The sequence below is a fragment of the Capricornis sumatraensis genome, chromosome X, assembly GCF_032405125.1.
Source record: "Capricornis sumatraensis isolate serow.1 chromosome X, serow.2, whole genome shotgun sequence".
NCBI lineage: Eukaryota > Metazoa > Chordata > Mammalia > Artiodactyla > Bovidae > Capricornis > Capricornis sumatraensis.
In genome coordinates, this window is record NC_091092.1 from 122,647,539 (window position 1) to 122,660,665 (window position 13,127).

At 48.7% G+C, this 13,127-nt stretch overlaps 1 protein-coding gene across 1 annotated transcript in view; it reads right to left on the reverse strand.

The window, feature by feature from the left end:
* Positions 1–11,368, reverse strand: part of PTCHD1 (patched domain containing 1) — a 51,542-nt gene extending 40,174 nt beyond the window's left edge. Inside the window, exon 1 of the mRNA XM_068962974.1 lies at positions 11,018–11,368. Coding sequence (XP_068819075.1) covers positions 11,018–11,368 — 351 coding nt within the window. The remainder of the gene's footprint in view (positions 1–11,017) is intronic.
* Positions 11,369–13,127: the final 1,759 nt, after the last annotated feature.

Genomic DNA, 13,127 nt, shown 5'->3' on the forward strand with positions numbered 1-13,127 from the left:
CTTCTCTTAACCTGAGGTTAGTTTCATTTGAAGAGTTTAGGTGTAGAGAATCAGGAAGGCTGAGACATTTTCTTTGGTGGATTTGATTTTGATCCTAAATAATTGTAGATTTCTTTCCTAACCCTTTGAAAAGAAATTGTAGAAAAGGGAAATGCACTGACCTAAATGGCTAAAACCCGTAGTCAGCAAAATTTTCCATTTCACAGTTTCAAAGGTCTTCACAATTATCACTTTGCCTGGTTCTCCTGGTCTCTGGCCATTCTGACACACTCCTCCCTTTGAAGTGCTTGCAGATCTACTTATGTGAGCAAGATCCCAGGGAAGCACTGTAGTCATGTAAATTAAGTGAGAGGGGAGAGTTACTGACTCTCTTAACTATGTTTCGGGAGAATCCCTTTCTAGCATGCGGTCTGTGTAAAATAGTGAAGAGAACCTTGACACAGGACCCCTCAGCCTCCCAGAGCTTTTCATCCCAAAGATACTTCTGGACAGGAAGTGAATGCTTCCTTTTTATGCAAAGCCCTGGCAAGCGTGAAGAAGAGGTTCTGAGCCCTGAGAAACCACCTCAATGAGCTGGGATGCAATCTGCCCATCTCCACTGACAGGCTCTGCCCACCGGCGAACTTAGGAGCTGTATGCTCAGCATATGATGAATCCAGTCATGTGTAATGACTCAGATGGAGTCATTAAAGACCAACAAATTGCCAATCTGAGTATTGAGAATGTAGATTGAGCACCCATTATTGCCTCCTGGATCAAAGGAAAAAAATGCCTATGTGTATTTACTCAACAGGCAATAATGGCTCTGAAAGAGCTGGCATATATGCAGAAATAACAGCCATTTTCAAAGTAAATACGAATGATGGTAACACACTTACAGAAGGAAATGGTTACGCAGTGCCTTCGCATATGTTATCGTGCTGCACCCTTCACCTTGAGCGGGTGTGCAGGATGCTGTTACACTCAGTGCAGATAGGAACCTGCTTCTCACGGAGGTTAGGCTGCTTCTTCAAAGTCACAATCCTTAGGAGAAATGGGATTTGAGCTTGGCTTTCCAGCTCCAGTGCTTTGTTCACAACAGCCAGATCTGAGCCCTGCTCCTCAATGTTGTGCTCCACTGACCAGCATCATCATCAGAGAGCTTGTCAGAAATGCCGAACAGCAGCTCCTACCCCAGGCTGATTCAGAATCTGTATTTTCACGAGATACCCAGGTGATGTGTGGGCATAAAGCATCTAAGAGCAGCCAATCTTTACTCAATATGACTACTTGCCTACATGCTGTACCAAAACTAGAATAAAAACAGGAGACAACAATGCAGAACCCAAAAAGTTAAGGTACTGAGCATCTGAAAAAATTTTTTTTGAGCATTTATGCTAGTTGTTTAGTAGAGATGCATTTTTATTGAGACAGTTATAAGAAACTGAGAAAGCCATGGTATTTGACAGATTTGTGGAGCCCATGGAAGAATGGGCAAAGGAATCTCACCTTGAATGCTGAGAAATGAACAGTTCTAGTGAGATGGTTGGATAGTATCACTGACTCAATGGATGTGAATTTGAGCAAACTCCGGGAGATAGTGAAGGACAGGGAAGCCTGGTGTGCTGCAGTCCATGGTGTCACAGTCAGACATGCCTTAGCAACTGAACAACAAGTGTGCCTGTTAAACTCACCAGAGATGCACTGATTTTGTACCAGCATCATTTTTAAAGTTTATCTCTAAGAACAAGTCTTTCTGTTACCCTGGGCTCCCTCTTGAAAAATGAAAGGCTGAATGACATCACAACAGTGATCTCTTGAACTCTGATGCTAATAGCTGTGAAAACCACTAGTTCTTGATTTTTTTTAAAAAAAGTGTTTCATGTTTACATTTGAGTATGGGTTTGGCCAGTGGTTTTTGAGACTTCATTTTATGCAAGTAAGGATGTGTGTAGTGGAGAGCTGACTTTGAGGGTGTTTGCTGGGAACTGCAGAGTGTTCTGCCCTCCCAAATGGGAATGGACCCCTGGAGACCTTGCCAAACTACTTGAACCAAAAGAGGTGTTCAGGGTTTGGGCTTGGTTTTTCTTTATATGAGTTTCTCCTCATATAAAGTAAGTGTCAGCAGATCCTGAGGCAGAATGGATGCTTATTGCTTATCATCAAGTTTGAAACCAAAATTTATCAAGGATGAGAAATAAAGACAGATCTGAAAAAATCACATGGTCATGCTATCTGGCAAAATTATATTTGAGCAAAATAAATGAATAGGGAAGGCCTATCACATTCTATACCCTATGAGCTGTCAAGCAGCAACAATTTATTAAGCACCTGCTGCACACTCCATATTATACTGGTTTCTAGGAGAGATTTGGGTGTATAAGACATGGTGCTACCCTTGAAGAGCTTTATGATGTTGCTTAAGAGAAAGTATCACATGACATTACAGCAAATTATATGAAAGAAAGTGAAAGTCACTCAGTCATGTCCGGCTCTTTGCGACCCCATGGACTATACAGTCCATGGAAGTCTCCAGGCCAGAATACTGGAGTGGGTAGCCTTTCCCTTCTCTAGGGAATCTTCCCAACCCAGGGATCGAACCCAGGTCTCCCACATTGCAGGCAGATTCTTTACCAGGTGAGCCACAAGGGAAGCCCAAGAATACTGGAGTTGGTAGCTTGTCCCTTCCCCAGGGGATCTTCCCGACCTAGGAATTGAACTGGGGTCTCCTGCATTGCAGACAGATTCTTTACCAACTGAGTTATCAGGGAAGCAAATTATATAATACTATCTAATTCAGCATTAAAGAATGTGGATACAACTGAAAGACAGATGGATTTAAGGGAAGGAGGGAGCCCTGAATTTGGGAAGGCCTATAAAGTAGGAGGCATGTAAGTCTGACCTCATGATAAGGAGTGAATGCATTTCTAGGGGAGAGAACAAGGCAGGTACATGTGTGAAGAAGGGGACTGTGGGAGGGGAAGAGGGGCTGGACACCGGCCACTCAAGTGTGGGGGCCTGTCTTATAAAACCACACATCCGGGTAGTGTCCAGGTCCAGCCTGGAATCCTCTTTACCACCATCCAGTGGCAAAACTGAAAATGGCAGTTACCTATCAAAATTCAGGAATAAGTGAACAGCTATGCTAGATGATTCTTGCCCAGAAGCGAGGAACACCCCTTAGCAATGCAGGCCCTACACTCCTAGCTGTCTGTCTCTAGATGGGTGGAGATGCTCTCGGAGTCCCACCCACATTCTCTCCTCTCACTCACCTCTACAGGTCAAGGCCACTCACCAGAACGTCTGCAGCTCTTTGCCTGTGCCTTGGTTAAAGCGTCTGCCTGCAATGCAGGAGATCTGGGTTCGACCCCTGGGTCGGGAAGATCCCCTGGAGAAGGAAATGGCAACCCACTCCAGTATTCTTGCCTGGAGAATCCCATGGATGGAGGAGCCTGGCGGGCTACAGCCCATGGGGTCGCAAAGAGTCGGACATGACTGAGCAACTTCACTTTCAGTTTCACTTCATTTTCATAAAAGAGCAACCACAAAAACAATTCTGATTACAGGGACACATGTGGCATCTCGGATCGCTAGAGACTATTTCATGTCCCAGATCAACTAATGGTTGCTGGAGACGTGGCAGGGGATGGGGGGGTGGTGGTGAACAGCCAGGTCCTTTACCCATAGCTGGGCTAAGTTGGACAGAAGTTATCCAGCATCGTCCAAAGTTCCCCAGTGAGGCTGGGCGCCAGGTGCTCACAGTGGATGCTGGTTTGAGAACACTCCCTTGACTCCTTCCCGCTACTCTACTTCACGTCCTCACTTCTTTGCCGATGTTTTGGGATATCACATCCCAAGGCGGCACTCCAGTCCTCACCTTGACTGTATCTGAAGCCCACAAGGTAAACCTAAAGTAGAAGACCTAACAAAGAGGCTCATTCAAAATACCCAAAACAATTTTCTCAGGAGGACTTCTTAGAGAGCAGGAAGATAAAAATAGCTTCTCTGCTCTCTCACTGCCTTCTTTTGTTCAAAATATGACTTCTGGAGTCAAAGGTATGACATATTATTCAGGGCTTCCCATATGAAATAACAACTGGTGTTGATTTCCTTTTTTTTTTTTTTTTGTCTTTTAAAGGTTAGAGATTACTCACCTCCCCTGCTGGTCATTAAATCAGTCTGGCAGGATTCCTCGGAAGTTCTGTGGCCTTCCGGGCATGTGGCGGCAGCACAGGCAGGGCTGCAGACAGGCCTGCTTGCTGTGATGTGCTAGCAAGCAGGTGACTTCAAAGGTCTGCTTCAAGCCTATCTCAGGTATCACTTGGGGCTCACACTGAGCCCCAAAGTCAGGTACCAGATGGTGTATACCACAGAGTCACAGCTGATTAGATCCCCAAGCTCGTGTGCCAGGGATGCTGCAACCTCTCAGGCAGGAAGCAAATAACTTCTGTTAGCTTTCTTCTCCTTCTCTTAGTTATTATCACAGGAAGTCACCGGCTAAATGCTCAGCTGCTGTAGTAGGGTTGTAAGTCTGGTGAATCCTGAGAGGTTCAGTCTTTGTGTTGGTAAAAAAAAAAAAAAAGCCTCCTTCTCTAACTCTAATGTGGCATCTGTCAAGATACTCTGAGCCATTAAAAAGGTGGGCTTCCTCTCACACGACAGCTTTATATTTAAATTCCAGTTTATTTTTATTTATTTTTTTAGAAAGGATACAGGGTATTTTTTATTGTTTTTTCCCAAAAGGTATATACAATGTACATATACAATTTTTTTAGTAACACCATAGCTACGGTCCTTCTGCTCACATTTTATGGCATGCAGCTGTCAATACCTCCTTGCTCACTTTCTCAGAATGCATACTTCGAACACATTCCATCATCTGAAACACAGATGAAAATTTTTCAGATAGAAACTAATAGCCTCTGTCTTTCAGAGGATATACTTGGGTGTGTATTATCTGAAGACTATTAAACTATCATAGTTAAAAATAATTGGGCTATCAATTATTATTATAGAAGATAAACACAATTTGACTTTCAGGATCCCTGGGGATTCTTTTTCCCACACGTGTCAGGATCCTAATGAACTTTCACTGTTGTTGAATGATTTCTATATAGAGACACATCGTTTAAATTAGCAGTTTACCCAAAGTTTGGCCCCAATGCTTATCTACACAGGAGAGTAAAAGATGGCACCTCAAATCTAAATGAGACCAACAGGGTGGGCACTGGAGGATGCTATTCACACACATGACATGTGCTTAGAAGTCAGACAACCCTAGAATGACACTGAACTTGGATTTTTCGGATGCACCTTCTATGAAATGCAAGGAGAATGAAACGAGATCTCATCCTCCCCTTACTTTGCTCCTGGTGCAGCCGACATACACACACGCCACTCTTTCAGGCCTGGCCTCAGTCTTCTCTAAGAGTATCTGCCACTTGGGTCACTCATTGAAGGGACTTGGGCTACCCAAAGCATCATAGTACCTGTCACCAGACAAAGCACCCTGAGATTCTAAGAGCACATTCCAGCGTCAGTGGAGGTGACCTTTAAGGTGCCTTCTAAACCCAAGGGTCTTCCATCTCTGTCCTCTGGATACAAGCCCTTCCTTTGTCACTTAATGTTCAGCAAAGCTAAGCAGCTAGGCCAGGCAATAAAGTGCTGCCTTCTGCCTCCTCGGCAGGTCACTGCTCACAGTGGGAGCTTACGTACCATCAGGAGAAGCCGGGCCTAGTGGGTGACGGCCAGGACTGGGGGCCAGGCCTGCCAGTAATAGACACTCTGACCAGTCTCAAGGCCAGCTTTACCATTCAGGCAGTTAGACTGTATTCAGTTTCCTGGGTTCCTCTGGAGTGGGATTTGGACCATAAAGGACAGAGCTGTATGAGAGCAAGACAGCTGTCTCTTGGGGAATGTTACGCTGGCAAATCTGGTCTTTGCCTCACCACCCATACGAGCATGCCCTCAGAGGTTGTACTATTTGTCCCCAGTCAAACTTCTATAAAATTTTTGGATGTGAACTTCTCTTTGGCATTTTTTCATTTTACATAATCAATGCAGATGAAAAAATCCTGACAGAACAAAAGAAATATACAAATGAACCCTTTCAGGCAGGACTTGGGACCAAATCATTCTTTGCTGTGGGAAGTGGCGGGGGGCTATTCTGCACTCAGAGGATGTTTAACAGCATCCATGACCTCCACCCACTAAACGCCGGGAGCAAGTCACCCCCAGATGTGAGCTAAAATGTCTCCAACCATTGCTAAATGTCCCCTGTAGGGCACAGTCCCCCCTGGTTCAGAACCACTGCCTTAGAGATGATTTAACAGCATTAACTTCTGAAATCATTCCAGTCAGGGAGGTTTGGAATACAGTATAGAAGGTTTGGAATACAGTAGAGGAACTTCTTTATGTAAATATTATGAGCAAATATTTTAGGCTTTGAGAGACATGGGCTATCTCTGTCTCATATTATTCTTTGTTTTTGTTACAATTTTTTAAAAATGTAAAAATGCCTAAGCTCAAAAAAAGGCTGGCATTTGCCAATCCTTAGACTGGAGAGAAAGAAATGATGGCACTTCCTGTAATGATTGAAAGTGCTGAGACAGTATTTGGAAAAACTGAGATCTTGATCCAGCTACCAGGTCTCTGTGACCCTGAGCTAGCAGTTGTGCTGCCCTTCGTGGAAAGCTTGAGTTAAAGAGTTCCAACTTAAATTCTATTAATCTCATTTCGCAACTTTTTTGCTCCTTAGTACATTTAAACATAAAAAGTTTGTATAACATAGACACTTGATATTTGAACAAAATGAGATTCCCCAGTAAAAGAAAGAATGTCTGTAGAGTGAGTACGTGACCTCCCCTTGGTTTGGAGTCAAACAGCCTATGAGGTTCTTCTGAAGAAGGGGACAAGATGTGAAGGAGATGCCCCTACCCAATCTCAAAATTGAGATGGGTTTTGATATGACTACAGAGGTGATCTTGGAAAAAGAGAAAGGGAGAATGGAAGGAAGGATGGTATCTTGGAAGAAGAAAAGCCTTAGAAGCTGCCTGTAAAGTTGTAAACATAAAAATGTCATTTTGAAAATACCTTTCAGAGTAGTTCTGGTGGCATTTTCTTTGCCCATCACGTAAACATCTGAGCAGATGGGGGCAGATCCCTTAGACAGTTACTGAAGGTCTGTCATGTGGTGGGGACTGTGTTAGTGAGCACTGGGGTTCAATCCACCCCGACCTGGCCTGTGGACAGCACTCAAACAGGAAATCGCGGTTCAATCATCCAGAGATTTTTCCCCTAAAATATTCTCTCTTTGTATATTGCTAATGATAAATGTATTACTTTGGGCATGTGGACTTTCTATTAGTGGATTTCCATTGACACGGGGCAGCATCAGTCAAGAGAATGTCCTTATGATTCTACTGTCACTGTTAGATGGCGATGAGATTTTGATCAAATATATTTGGATACCAGAAATGTACATTTTAAATCACTCAAGGAGTTTATTATATGATAGTGAGAAGAGCAGTGGGCTGGGAGTCAAAATCCTGGGTCACAGTCCTGGTTCTGTCCTTGGTTTTTTATTTTTTCTATAGTATGTCAGTTAATTTCTAAGGAGCAGTTTTCTCAACTGTATAATGGAACCACACCATTTCTCCTGCCTGCCTACCCTTTGGTGTTTGCTGTATTTAAATGTATTACAGGTTTATAACTAAGCTGTTATAAAGGTGATACCATTATTAGAAGGAGTAAGCTGAACTGGTTCTTTACACAGATGATCCTGGAAGAAATCAAGTACTGTCGTAGTTACAGCCAGATCAGTTATCAACTAGGTCTTGCTCACACTTCACTTTGGGTGATCAGAAAGAAGCATGTCCATATAAGCCCGTGAGGCACTACTCTGAAAGTTGCTCTGAGATGAACATCCTGGATTTTCTGTTAAGATATAATAATGAGCTAAATTTAATCTTCTAGCAAAAATGAAGACTTTTGAAGATCAACATGTATTTAAAAGGGTTCAAAAATTAATGGCTGGCTTCTTACCAGCATTATCAGGCCCCACCTACTTTCACCCCAAATTACATCTTTGCTTTGTAGCCTTCAGAGGAAACCGTTGCTAGGGAGAATCCCTCTTCTTGTAGTTTGTGATCAGATTCTACACTGCAGAGGTCATTGTATGGCAGTCATGCCACTTGCACGAATTTGGGAAAGCTCCTCCAAGGCAGATGAGCTGAGTTTGCAAATGTGGATTATTTTTTTTTTTTCTGTGATACTCCCGATTATATTGGGTTGGCCAAAAAGTTCATTTGGGTTTTCTTGTAGCAGCATGCTGAAAACCCAAATGAACTTTTGGGCCAGCCCAATATTTTAAAAAACACCAAACGGGTGTTCACTTTTTGTCATCATCCCTTCCTTAGTCTGTTTTGGATCAGACAGTGGCTGGACTAATATTCCAAGCCGGCTCGCCTTCATTGCATAGGTACACCCCCAGAGCCTGAGGAGGAGTAAATGACACAACCCTGGGAGCTACTTCTTCAGTTTTGTCATGGGGCCTGAGAAAGCCTCAAAGCCTGGTTCTGCTTTGTCCACTTCACTTCCCCTGTGATGTGATAAAACAGGCAGGGGCAGGCTGGTGTTGTGTACAATGTTAAGCGTCAGGTCTCCTTGATGCCAGCCACAAAGTATCAGAGAAACACCAGAAAGGGTAGAAAACTGTGACTCTCACTCCTAAGACCTTTTGTAAAGGACTAATCTATCATGTCTCTCATAGAAAAAGAGTGGAAGAAAGTCAGTGCTTGTTCCTACACTTTTCATTACCGTGACTACCAAGGGTCCATTTTTCTGGTCCTCAGCTCCACACCTACCACATAGAGAGGTTGGATATAAGAAGAAAACAATGGGTATATAAAATTGAAGGCAATTCCCTCAGTTGCCCGAGTCTGGGTTTTCATAAGCTCTGTGAATTCATTTTCACCAGAGAGCCATCAGCTAGAAATGAGTTTTCACCACTATTCTACTTGGATTGATCTTCCCCAGAAACCTAGAGCATGAAAAAACACCCAATTTCTTAAAACAATTCACTCACAAGACCGCAGTCCTTTAAAGTTGCCCTTTAGGTATGAAGCAAAGCCAGCCTCCCTGTCTCTCCACTCCCAACTTTCTCGTCTAATACGGTTTTCTGTCCTGAACAGATCAAAATCAAATCCGAGAGAAACAATCCAGTTGAAAAGAGATCTGACGTGCCTGTTGATGTCTCATTAACCTTGAGAGTCAATGTAACTGGTGACTGCCCATCACAGTTGCGTGACGGATTGTTAGGGGAAATAAACAGCCAGTGGAACCATCACCTCAAAAAATAAAATAAAAACAAAGAGAAACATCATTTAAATAGATCATATATCAAAAAATGGAGCAGTTTTCTAACTGTCAGGACTGGCTAAAGTATAGTTTCCTTAAGCCTATGGTGAAATTATTACATATTTTCTGGGAAAAGCATTTGTAGCAGTATTTATGTGTGTGTCAAAATACATTAACTGAAGGGTGGGGGGGGAACACTTTGATGTTGGGAGTGTAATCATCAGAAAAGCAAACAACTCAGGATTGATGTTACTAAGGTTCTGTGATGAGTATGTGTGATGATGTGTGTGTCGTTAAAAATATCACGAGCCACCCAATGTGGGAAGGTCCTAATTCCATTGAGTCTCTACTCAGATTCCCCTCATTACTAATTACTGATGTCAACAAATAGACAGTGGAAAATTATAGAGGAAAAAGAGCTTGTCTCTAGGGGGTTACCTGCAGAGGGAAAGAGAAGGAAAGAGTTCCCTGGGCTCACTGGCTGACTCCCAGTGGGAGAAGTAGATTAGAAATCTACCCAGCCTCCAGTCCTAGATCTGGACCCACACAAGACCAGCACCTTCCACCCCTCCACCCCAGGGTTCCAGCAGGACTGGTTCCTGTGTGCCCTCTCCAGAGGAGGCCCTTCAGTAAACAAGACCCAGAATCCCCACCAGGACTGGGATGGAACATTCTAACCTATCTTGGCTTTTCTTTCCTAAGGTCTTCACTTTTCCATCTCTAGTCCTCACTCTTCTGCTTTTCTTGGGAACTTCCTGAAAGTTATCACCACTGACCTCACTTTTTACACCAAATCCTCACCTAGGGCTGTGGCACAGCCTGTTTCTCCCAGTGTCACCCTTTAAGTAGCTGCTCGGACTACTGTGCTCTTGTCATGGCCACGCAGCCTGGCTTCTGTCCTTACTCTCTTGCTCTGACTCTCACCCTCACCCCCAAACGCACCCACATACAAGTGGATCAGTGAACCACCCCCCCACCCCTTCCCAGAGAACTTTTTGCATCTTGAAGGAGGAGAGCTACTGTGAAATATGAACCGACTGCGAATTACAAACATTTCCCACTCGGGAAAACAGAGATGGCCACCTTGCCCGGGGAAGAGGGGAAGAGGGCAGCCCCTGCTTTCCGGGAACACACTTCTTTACCTTCCCGCTTCACATTCCTCGGCCCACCCACAGCCCCTCGGAGCAGCCTTTTCCAAAACACTCCACTACCTGACTGGAGCAATGAAGAAGAAACGAGGACAAGGGGAGCAGGCTCTCTGAATCCGCCCCGTGCCCCCCTCCCAGAGAGTATTTTGTTTTCAAGTAGCAGGACTTTCTAGAATGTCTTCTCTAGTTGGGCTCCTTCTGGCCCAGTTACCCCACAGTCTCCCCGCCCCCAAGACCACTGCATCCAAAACAAGCGCACCGATCACAACACGGTGGCCGCCGCCGCCCCAACTGTTGCAGCGACTGCTGGGGTGGCGGCGACGGCGGCCAGGGCCGGGCCGGGCCCGGACACTACCCGTCCGGGAGGCTGGGAGGCTCCGGGCGGCCTTCGAGGGGCGCGCGGTGCAGCAGAGCCCCTGCGGCAGTCGCCTGGGATGGGAGAGGCGGCGCTCTCAGCCCGGACCCCTGCGCACAGCCAGCCCCACCGCAGCAGCGGCGCCGGCAGAGGCTGCCCGCGCCCGCCCCCCTCTCACCTTTAAGATCAGGTCAGTGTGATGCTGGTCCAGCATGTTGGCTTTCTGGAAGGAGGTGACGATGACCCGGCCGTAGCGCCCAGGGGTCTGCAGGTCCGAGTACAGCCGGTGCTTGGAGCGGTTGACCGGGAAGAGGCTGTTGACGAGGTTGCGCTCGATCTTGGCGAGGCTGTGCTGGGGCGCCAGCAGGTGCTCCACGCTCTCCTCGACCTGGTAGCGGCTGAAGCTGGCGCCGAGCAGGATGGAGATGAGCACCGGCGCCGAGGCGAAGAAGACAGGGTGACTGGCAATGAAGTGGCCGAGCCGGGAGAAACACGTCCTCAAGCCCCTGTGTAGAACCTGCCGCAGCATCCTAGAGCAGAGCGGGCGCGGGAGGAGGGCGAGGCGCACGCTCGGCGCGGGCTCGGGCGGCGGCGGCGGCGGCGGCGGCGGTGGTGGCGCCCGCGGCGGCGACGGCGGCGGCGGCGGCGGCGGCGGAGGCGAGACCCGGTGCTCTCCCGGAGCCGCGGCACCACCATCGGGGAGTCCCGCGCCGCGCCTCGGGAGGGTCCCCTCGGGCCAGAGACACGCCCTCCTGCCCGCGGCCGCGCCCGCCCGGAGAGCCCCCCAGCTTGGCGGCCTCCGCGCCGCCCCCACCCCGCCCTACCGCGTGCGCCCTCCCCACCCCCCGCCGCCTCCCCGTCCGAGGGGCTCCGGGCGGCGGGGCAGCGTCCCGGCTCAGCGCGGGAGGGGCCCGGGGCGGCCCCCGCGGCGCGTCATGACCCCACTCACCCGACCCCCGAAGCCAACGACGGGGTGGCGCGGGGAGCGGCGGCGGCGCTATCGCGGGGAGACTCTGCGCGCCAGCCTAGGAACACGAGGACGGAGAATTCCAGGCTACACCCAGTCCCCTCCTCTCCCAGCACTCCCCTCCCCTGGCCCGGCCCGCCGCGCGCGCCCTCCCCTCCCCTGTCCTCCTCCGGGGAGACCCAGAGACGAATAAAGAAATGGCCCCGATTTTCCAAACAAAAAGTAAAGAGTTGTCCCTGGGGGCGTCGGGCAGACGGGCTTAGAGCCGAATCCCCCCCAGAGGCGAAAAGGAGGAGGCTGAAGACTGCGTGCGCCCCGGCTCTCGCCAGGCTCAGGTGGTGGCGCGCACTGGCTGGTGCGGAGAGGGGGTGGGGAGCGAAGACGCTCGAACGTGGAAATCACGCCTCCTCTCAAGTAAGAGCCATTTAAAATATCCCCAACACTGCAGCTTCCGCGGGACCAGAGTCCGCTTGTGCGTCTGGGACACGTCCACTCCGAAGGCGCCTGTAGAGAGTCTCCTCGTTCTCCATGAGGGTCTCTCCAGAGTGGGTTAGACAGTTCTGCTGTGCGCCCCTCAACCTCCCCACCCCGACCCCAGTAATAAAAGTGGCTGATAATGGTGTTCAGTCCGTGGAGCCGCCAGTCTCCAGGGCTCTGGTGCTGCCGGACTCCCGCCTCTCCGCACTGCCTCCTCCTCTCTTTGTCGTCACTGGCGAGTCTGGGGGACCTGGCGGGGCTGGAGCGGGCGCCCCTGCGGGCGTAGAGTGTTTGTGAACAGCTGGTCAGGGAGTCAGTAGCGTTACTTCCCTTCTCTCCTCCACCCTGCCCTCTCCTCCTCAAATGCGAGAGTGTGGGAGTGGGGAACACCTTATCTCAGACCTGGAGAGCTCTGGTCTCCGAGAGTGCCGAGCCGCAGGGGGCGCGGGGGAACTCGGGGAGGGGGGGGCGCTGACAGCTCGGCAAAGTTGGGCGTGTGCTTGTGCGCGCCAGGCGTGAGCTAGCAGGCGGCCACGGTGGTTCCCCTCGCACACCCCCTCCAGAGAATTCCCCGAGAAGGCGGGCGCCGGCTTCGGGCCCGGGATAGACCTGCGGCGGCGGCGGGAACGGCCACGCACAGGTACAATTTAGCGCGGTTTGTTGCGCGCTCCAAGCCGCGGGATCCATCCATTGCCACGCAGACCGAGCGGAACCTCGGAGTCTGGGCCACTGAGGCGCTCTGTCCAGCTAGGGGGGTGGGGACCGGGGCGCGGAGAGGGGTCCCCGGGCTTCGCGCTCTGAGCGCTCGGTCTTCTCATCCCACGCCTCCAGCCTTTCCCGCTTG